This window comes from Nansenia antarctica, assembly GCF_963989245.1.
Source record: "Nansenia antarctica genome assembly, chromosome: 18".
NCBI lineage: Eukaryota > Metazoa > Chordata > Actinopteri > Argentiniformes > Microstomatidae > Nansenia > Nansenia antarctica.
Window position 1 is genome coordinate 8,986,581 of NC_137691.1, and position 8,994 is coordinate 8,995,574.

General features: G+C 48.1%; 3 protein-coding genes across 4 annotated transcripts; 1 reads left to right on the top strand and 2 right to left on the bottom strand.

Annotated features, from left to right (window-relative positions):
- Positions 1-66: 66 nt before the first annotated feature.
- On the top strand, positions 67-2,517 carry LOC308173278 (ubiquitin-conjugating enzyme E2 C-like). Of its 2 annotated transcripts, none has more exons than XM_080548284.1 (7): positions 67-118; positions 454-569; positions 839-866; positions 1,047-1,133; positions 1,370-1,574; positions 1,931-1,990; positions 2,120-2,517. In XM_080548284.1, the coding sequence occupies exons 2-7, from the start codon at positions 469-471 to the stop codon at positions 2,155-2,157; spliced, it is 519 nt and encodes a 172-aa protein (XP_080404410.1). In that variant the 5' UTR covers positions 67-118; positions 454-468; the 3' UTR covers positions 2,158-2,517. The 2 variants fall into 2 exon arrangements, with proteins under 2 accessions (XP_080404410.1, XP_080404409.1); XM_080548283.1 differs by having other exon boundaries at positions 75-114.
- Positions 2,518-2,725: 208 nt separating this feature from the next.
- Positions 2,726-3,687, bottom strand: LOC308173569 (regulator of G-protein signaling 9-binding protein; the record flags this gene model as incomplete). Its single annotated transcript, XM_080548595.1, has 2 exons — positions 2,726-3,267; positions 3,486-3,687. The coding sequence occupies 2 exons, from the start codon at positions 3,685-3,687 to the stop codon at positions 2,726-2,728; spliced, it is 744 nt and encodes a 247-aa protein (XP_080404721.1).
- Positions 3,688-7,352: 3,665 nt separating this feature from the next.
- LOC308173570 (E3 ubiquitin-protein ligase RNF182) lies at positions 7,353-8,207 on the bottom strand (the record flags this gene model as incomplete). Its single annotated transcript, XM_080548596.1, has 1 exon — positions 7,353-8,207. One exon carries the CDS (start codon positions 8,205-8,207, stop codon positions 7,353-7,355), a length of 855 nt encoding a protein of 284 aa, XP_080404722.1.
- Between the last annotated feature and the right edge of the window lie 787 nt (positions 8,208-8,994).

Sequence of the window (8,994 nt, forward strand, 5' to 3'; positions counted from 1 at the left end):
TGGTCAAACCGTTTCTGATAAAGCAATTTTAAACGGTGGGCGGGACCAAGTGCAGTTTGAAATCTCTTGTGCAGATCAGAGTCGGTGTGAAAAGGCTGAACGGACAACTGGAAGGCAAGTATGGCTTCTTAATTAACCCAAATATGATGTTTTTACAACCTACACAAGTAGACTGGCAAATAGAAACGCTCGATTGTTTTTGTGGCACCGCGATCTGTTATGTTCAAGTTGTTTAGCTATTAGCTAGTAGCTTGCCACTAAACCGTTAGCATGAACAGCAATCGAGGGATGGTCTTCCAAGCTAACGTTTGCTAACTTAGCTTGGTACACATGGCAACAATAATCAATACAACAGAAAGTGATGGACTGTGTGGGACGGTATACAAACAGATCCAGCTAGAAAGATGAACAAGCTTTCCATTCCAGATCGTTAATCGTTGTGTTTTCCTCCAGGATACAAGAATCAGAATGGCCTCTCAGAACATGGACCCTGCAGCTGCCTCCTCCACAGCCGCCCTGAAAGCCAACGAGACCGGCGGTGTTGCGGCCAAGGGCTCGGTCACTAAGAGGTTCGTTCGGCACCGATCTGTCTGGATCTTATTGCCTTATCGCTGAATCTTACTGATGATTAATGATCTTCAATAACGTAATTAGTGACGGAAATGTTGTGTTGTGATATGAGTTGGATCGCTGTGCCCAATCAGAGCAGATTTAAATGACAACCATGTAAAGCAGTGGGTTTGTGGGCGAGAACGTTTCAGGCTGGCCTAGAATGAGATGTGTGTTTGTAATTAGGATTATTTTGTAATTGTCTTTTTTTTTTTTTTTTTACCCATAGGCTTCAGCAAGAGTTGATGACGCTCATGGTAAGCAACGACACGATTTACCCCCACAACGTTTATTTTGATATCAGTTTTTTATTTGACCATTTTAAAAGCAAGCACACGTAATACACACAACTACATGTGCCCCTGACCAATGATTACTAGGCCTACGTATGGATGTGATATGTGCTTAGGTGTTCTGACGTGTCTTGTCTTCTACAGATGTCTGGAGACAAGGGGATCTCAGCGTTTCCAGAGTCCGACAACCTGTTCAAATGGGTGGGGACGATCGACGGGGCCCAGGCAACAGTGAGTGGTGTCACAGTACATCTCTACTCAGAGACGAATGGCTACTGTGTGACATTCCTGTGTTTTCCTGCAACACAAGTCACATCATGTTATTATTTGCAGTTGCTTTCAACCCCCTGAATTCCTGAGTAACGTGTGATCATTTAACCTCTTATGTCTACCAAGGAATGCATGTTGATGGGTCAATGTTAACGTCATTTAACCCCCCCCCACCCTTCTCTCCATCCGTCCTGTAGGTATACGCAGGTCTGAGGTATAAACTGTCGATGGAGTTTCCCAGCGGCTACCCTTACAAGGCCCCGCGTGTGAAGTTCATCACCCCCTGTTACCACCCCAACGTGGACGAGCAGGGCTTCATCTGTCTGGACATCCTGAAGGAGAAGTGGTCGGCTCTGTACGACGTCCGCTCCATCCTGCTGTCCATCCAGAGTCTGCTAGGAGGTACGCGCTCGCTGCTCCCCCCGCGCGCGCACGCACCTCATGCTCGCTCACTCTGCCTTCCTGCCACACACCTTTTAAACATTTCTATCCGCCGTGTACGTCATCAGAAATAGTCGTGCCCACCTGGTCTTTGTACGAAGTATGGCCTTCAATGTAAAGTGCATTTTTTTGGTACTATTTCAGATTATTCTGTTATTATTTCAGTTACTACAGTACACTTTTATAGTGTTGGTTATGTTAAATGCATAGCATGGAGGGTATATATAATACACGTCAGCCTGGTGATTCCAGCGGTGTTCGTGTTTGTGTGGGTTTGGTCTGACGTTGTTGTTCCTGTTGTCTCGTGTGTTTTTCAGAACCCAACAATGAAAGTCCTTTGAATGCTAGTGCTGCCCAGCTCTGGGACGACCAGGCAGGTTAGTGTACGAGCAGGCCAACTGTCAACTCACCCGAACGTTGTCAGTCATTTCATGTTAAACAAGTTATGTATGCATGTACGCAATGTATGTATTCATTTATTTAACAAAGTTCTTGCTCTTTTTCAGCCTACAAAGCCCATTTGCACTCAACCTACAAGGACTGACCGACCGTCTCACTCTCCTGCCTCTATTCTTTGTTTTAATTATAAGTGTGTCTTTTTCCTTCTTTCTTTCTCTGCTTCTAATTATGTAAATTTCAACTCTGGGTATGTGTGTACAGTCTTTTTGTTTGTATTACATATGTGAATAAAGATGTTATTGTTGGTACGACACATTTTCTTCTCTGCTCCAACTTTCGGTTTTTTATTTCAGTTTGACCTTTTCTCTCTGACAATCTCGTAGCGACTCGCACACAAAGATGACTTGTGTAAAAGGATCTTGCTATGGACGTAAACGTGTAACCTCATAGAAAAAACTGGACCCGCTCAGTGGTTCTTCACTGTACATGTATCTGCCAACGCTGTATATAAAGTACTGTAACTGCTCTCTGTATCAACAGACATGTCTGTCCACTGTTGTGTGTTTATGAATAAAGATAACTATTTACTGTAGACATTCTCTCTGGACTATATCATATACAGGATGAAATGATCGAATATTTAATGTCAAAACTAGAAATCATTTCAAATGATGTGTCCTGTTGTGTTTTGTTTTTTTGGGGATTCACATTGCCTATTTGAGAAGACAAAACATACACCCCAGTTTGCAGTTAGATGGGTGACAACATCCAGACTTAGAGTCCTGAGACACCAGCTCCACCATCATCTCCTCCAGCGTGTCGTCCTGGTCGTGATCTTCCACCTTCGACCCCTCCGTCACCTCCACCCAGGCGTCCTGGGTCGCCTCCACCGCCCAGAACGGCACGCTCACTTTCCGCAGCATCTCTCTGACCATCAGGTCCACCTGGGCGATGTGGGTCTGGAGGTCCGGGGTGGGGCTCTGCTCCGACTCGACGGAGATCCAGGGGGTCTGGACGGAGGCTGCGCGGGCGGCTACCCCCGCCACGCTGTTGGACACCCCCGTGTTGACCAGGGCGCGGCGGTCGTTCCTCTGGGTCAGGCGGAAGCGCTGGTACAGGGCGCTGGTCTTCTGGAGGTCCTGTTGGAGGTTCTCCAGGCCGGAGAGGAACAGAACCCACAGCCTCTCCACCTGCTCCCTGTCCCCGTGGCCTGGGTCCGTCTCTGTCAACAGACACACCAGCCGCCTGTGCAGGCCTGGGGCAGGAAGACACACACACACACACACACACAGAAAGGCAGCATTATAAGACCGGAGAGAGGTGTACAGTATTTATTTTGATCAACCATAGCCCATTGTGAAAAATTTATGTTAGACACATTAATTCTACCTGCACAGAACCTATGGGCCAGCGCTCTGGTTCTGGTCTCACCTGTAATGATCCTGCGGTCCAGCTCTCTGGTTCTGGTCTCACCTGTAATGATCCTGTGGGCCAGCCCTCTGGTCTCGTCCATCTCCTCTCTGAGGAAGCTTCCGTCGGAGTTGCTGCCGACGGAGGTGGCCAGCTGCTGGAAGCAGGCGGTCACCTTGCTCAGAGCCTCCTGGGCGCGCTCGCACTCCATCACCTGGCGCCGCCTCACCTGCAGCTCGTCTACGGACCTCTGCCACCGATTCATCTGACCCTGCCCGAGAGAACACACACACATACGGACGCACACACACATTTACACAATTTACATTTTTGGCACTTTTGGCCTTATTCCAAAGCGACTTACAATCAATACATTTGACTAAGCAAGTGAATCATCAATTCACCAGTCGTAGCAGGGAGGATAATCGAGCTCAGGCCAGGGGCCATTGGCAGTCGTCGTGATAGAAGAAGAAAGAAAGATGTTTTTTTCACACATACAAAAAAATATATATATATATTAAGAGGTTGTTTTGCTCTGGGGGGGGTCATAACTCAAGCATCATCACTGCAAATGTGACTCATCCCTTCTTTGGACTTTGATAATCAAGCCTGCAGCGTTTAAAAATGACCAATTACCCACAAACAGTACACACACTAGAAAGACTCCCGGAGCAGCTAGATATCATAATATCCATCAGCATCACCGTGACCAAACATGAAACACTACATACAACAAACTACACAGCAACACCGCAAACCGAGACTTTCACTTACTATTCACTACACACTCATTAGCATACACGGATTAGTCGTTACAGGTGTAAACACAAACAAACAAACACCGTACCTCCGTTGTGAGAGAGGCTGGGGGTAACCCTGGGTTATGACATACTGTAGCCCAGGGCCAAGCAGACACCCCTCCGCAGCCGACAGACCACAACTAATACTACTCCAAGGTGAACCCTCCGTCTACTTCTTCTCCTCCTCTCCTCCCTTCTTCCTCTCCTCCTCCTGTTCTGCTGATGTGCTTGCTTGCTGTGTGTTTCCCAGGCGGTGTCCTGCCAGGCCCTCTGGTCTTCAGGGAGGACCCATTGTCAATTAGACGAGCGACAGCACCTGAGCTTCACGGAACCTTCCGTCTCCTATTTTCTTCCTCTTCTATCAGAAGTAAACAGTGATGACTCACCTCGCCTGGGACGACACGGCACCATGTCTGTCTGACCTCTACGTACAGGGTCATGCTCCTCCATGATCACAGCTTCATCATGGGGTTGTTACGTATGCTCGTAGAAGTTAATAATCAGTGTTAACTTCTAGTGCGAAAGTGAGGCTTATTTTGATTCGACTGAAAGTGTAATCCTAGTCTAACCCTAAACCTAACCCTGTTGATCAAGCAGCTTGGTTTGATATCACCAGGTATTCCGACAGATATTCCTAGTCCTTACTCTCCAGGGATGACGGCAGTAGAACTTGAGTGGTCCTCTGTGGCTCCGTTGGTAGAGCATGGCGCTAACAATGCTTAGGTTGGGGGTACGATTCCCACTGGGACCATATATACATATATACAGAAAAATGTATGCACTCACTGCAATGTAAGTCTCTTTGAGTAGAAGCGTCAGCTAAATGGCATTTATTATTATTATTATTATTATTATTATTATTAAATACAATAGAACTTGGTAGTAAAACGGAGATGAAGGCTGAGGAAGTCCTTCCTGTGATGCCATAGGTGTGTTGTTGTGTGTACCTGCTCGCCCAGGCAACGGCACTAAAATTAGCTCATTTAGTTATCAGATCGTCAGCACATCAGCAGCGCAGGTGTGTGTGTGTGTGTGTGTGTGTGTGTGTGTGTGTGTGTGTGTGTGTGTGTGTGTGTGTGTGTGTGTGTGTGTGTGTGGCATGTTTGGGCTGCAACCCTTCAACCAACTGTTACCTCACCGGGACTCGCTGACACACCGGCGCGGAATAATATTATGATACCTGTATGGTCTCTAGCCAGCTTTGTTTAATTAAGCAGGCGTCTAAGTTTGTGTTTATGTTTAAGTGATGCAAGGATTAACTTTTCTAATGCCATCTGTTATATAATAAAATCAATCTTAAATGTGATGTAGTCGTTAAGGTTTGAAGTCGTTCAACTGATTACTTTGAATCAATTACTGAGAGTGTGGAGAAAAAGAGAGAGAGAGAGAGAGAATAAATAATTATAATTATTACCATCATCATTCAAGTGGGCTTACAGATAGATCTGTTTATATACTAGTACACTAGTAGAATCAATAATTATGCCCCATAAAATCCCAAAAGTGTCTTGAGTCTTTATTGAAATATCTAGTAACAGTTTTAGGCGGTTTGTCCATTCCCATTGCAATGTCACAGACAGGATCAATATACAACGTTTAGAGAACAACTGCAGGGTCACAGACAGACATGCCTTACGAAGGCAACTAGGAACTTTAACAGTATACAAGGAGAGACTATGCTGTGTGTCTGAACCAGGGGAGGCTGGTGGAGGTAGAAATCTGGAACGGAATGAGGAACGGTGCGAATCACGTATGTTTGATACCCTTCCTAATTCCGTCACACGCATTACAATGAGCCCCGTCCTCCGATTTCTACCTCCACCAGCCCTCCACTGGTCTGAACACCTCCGCAGATGATGGAGTTTTCATAGAGTCTTTTACCCAAAACGCTGGGTAAGGTAGATGTCCCTACAGCAGAAATGTCCAACACTTTGTTTGTAATTAGTTTACCAGATTCAAGGGTGAAAGGGGAGCATATTCTTGAGCAGTACAGTGTAGTGATCGTCACAGTAATATGAACTGAGGCTTGTTTCGGGGTGTGTGTGTGTGTGTGTGGGGGGGGGGGGCTGTATCATGAATACACAACAACAACAACACCAGGTAGTCTAATAATGGTTGAGTTGTGGTTAACCAACCAATGACCACGGGGGACCGCTTTGACCACACTGGAGCGCCAGCGGCAAGTCCGTCCTGAGTGTCCCAGCAGCCTCCAGTGTTGAAGAGCCCTACAGACTATGGGGTCCATAGGGGGTCTAAAGTTCAACGCTGGTATCATCAGAGAGGGGGTATATACACTAGGGGGAGGGGGGTAATAGATATGCATCAGTGATTTGGCTTGGTCTTTTACAGGTCTCGCTAGAGTCGTGTCCACAGTCCACGTGTCCACAGACCGATATGAGGGGCAGACCTGGGACTAGATAACATTTGTTTTCTTTTAAATGGTCTGGGTGTGTGTGTGTGTGTGTGTGTGTGTGTGTGTGTGTGTGTTTGTTTGTGTGTGTGTGTGTGCTTGGTTTAGCTTGGAGGACGGACGGGCTCATTGTAATGGTCTGGGTGTGTGTGTGTGTGTGTGTGTGTGTGTGTTTGTGTGTGTGTGTGTGTGTGTGTGTGTGTGTGTGTGTGTGTACTGTAACTGACTGTTTCCATAATGTCAAAATGCACTGATAGTATTTATGTCCTTTAGATATTGTACATGTGGACATAAATAAAGCATTTAAAATGTGTGTGTGTGTGTGTGTGTGTGTGTGTGTGTGCTTGGTTTAGCTTGGAGGACGGACGGCCTCATTGTAATGGTCTGTATGTAAGGGAATGAGGAATGGTGTCAAACACATGTGTTTGATACCATTCCTCATTATATCCATGCATTACGATGAGCCCATCCTCCGATTCTTACCTCCACCAGCCTCCCCATGCTGAGCACAGGGTGGGAGGAGTTCGTATTTTGGGGACATGTCCACTGGTTCCATTACGCTCTCTGCGAGCCGAATCAAGCTCACATTTAAAAAGAAAGAAAACAAATCCTACTTTGTATCAACCCAGGTCTGTGGGTGTTCGGTGGAGGCATGCGTGTGTGTTTGGGGGTGGGGTGGGGGGGGGAGGGGGGAGCAGGGGGGTGCAGCAGGGTGGGGTGCTATGTGGCAATGGAGTCCATGATCTCGTGGCACAGGCATTGGCAGAAGCCGTAGAAGACACAGAGGAGGAGCGTGGACGGGACCAGGGAGACCAGGATGACCCCCAGGGTGAGCTGCTGGATCATCAGCAGGTAGATGCCCAGCGGCAGGGAGCAGAAGTACACCAGACACAGGACCCCCAGCAGGAAGCGGGGGAACGTCCGCTGGGTCCAGGCCCGGCACTTCTGCACGGGCAGGTGGCAGGGGAGGGAGTCCAGGCTGGGGGGCCGGTACAGACGCACCATGTTGAGCATGCTCAGCGAGTCCGACGACTGAGACTCCCCCGTCCCCGGCACCTCCATGATGGTGATGACCAGGCAGTCGGAAGAGCTGTGGGATTGGTCGCCTCCGCTTCCCGTCACGCAGCCTCCTCCTCCCCCTCCGCCTCCGCCGCCCCCTCCCCCTCCGCCTCCGCCACCCCCTCCGCCTCCCCCGCCCAGGCCGTTGGGGGTGAGGAGCACCTCGCCGTGCTGTGTCGTAGAGATGGACACGGAGCCGCTCTTCCTGGCCCTGTCCTGATAGGTCAGGATGGCCAGGATGTTGCTGTCGTCCTGCATCAGCCACACCTCCTCGTTGGGGACGTGCGTCTCGTAGCGACAGAACGGGCAGCTGATGATGCTGGGGGAGGACTCTCCCATCTCCACCATCTTCTTCAGGCATTTGGCACAGACACGGTGCAGACAGCCCAGGACCTTGGGCTTACGCGTGCGCGCGTCGTAGCGGTTGTAGCAGATCTTACACTCCAGCTCCTCCAGGGTGTAGACCAGGGACTGGCAGCTCTCCGCCGACTCCACCCCCTCACACCGCTGACTCATCCTGAGGCGGGAAGTGACGCGGGCACAGCCAGGAACTAGGAGGGAGGTGGGCGATAGGAGCTAGGCCAACCAGGTGTGGATGGGAGCTGAGCCAGTCAGGAGGAAGTGCAGATGTGTCGTTGGGAGCTCAGCCAATCAAGAGAGAGTGCAGGTGTCGTTGGGAGCTCAGCCGATCGAGAGAGAGTGCAGGTGTCGTTGGGAGCTCAGCCAATCAAGAGAGAGTGCAGATGTATTTGGGAGCTCAGCCAATCAGGAGGGAGTGCAGGTGTGCTAGCTGGGAGGGTATCCTGTCTCTTTGGTTAGAGTGTTCCAAAGGAGACTTCGTTGGTGCCACAGCAGGTATATGATTTTGTCCCTGATTCAAGATTTCAAGATCATCATTTACAGACACAGTTTATCATACAGAAGTAATACGTTTTCCTTTCAACCTGTTACATAAACATAAAACCACAAGCTTACAAGACATAGGGGAGATTCCTAATATAAGACAGATATTATGGCACATATAGTTTTTCACAGAAAAATAGAACATTCACTTATTACTTTATAAATCTTGACAATAATGTTTTTTTCACTGAACAATTATGCCCTGGTTTATTTTTGGGGCAGGCCCTGATGCTTAAAATACCCTGAATAGATTAAATTACATACAGTCACAATATTCACAGTTGTATGTGCATGCTGAGTAAGGTGTTAGCTTTACAATGATCAATATTGAGATATCATCTTTACAGAGCAAGGCAAGGTAGTGTTGGATGGTCAATGTTGTCCTGTCACTGCTGCCAAC

Excerpts from the sequence above, each read along its gene's own strand:
- LOC308173278 (XM_080548284.1), top strand. The coding sequence starts at position 469 with ATGGCCTCTCAGAACATGGACCCTGCAGCTGCCTCCTCCACAGCCGCC. Across the intron at positions 1,134-1,369 it reads TCGACGGGGCCCAGGCAACA|GTATACGCAGGTCTGAGGTA; the intron begins GTGAGTGGTGTC and ends TCCGTCCTGTAG. Across the intron at positions 1,575-1,930 it reads CATCCAGAGTCTGCTAGGAG|AACCCAACAATGAAAGTCCT; the intron begins GTACGCGCTCGC and ends TGTGTTTTTCAG.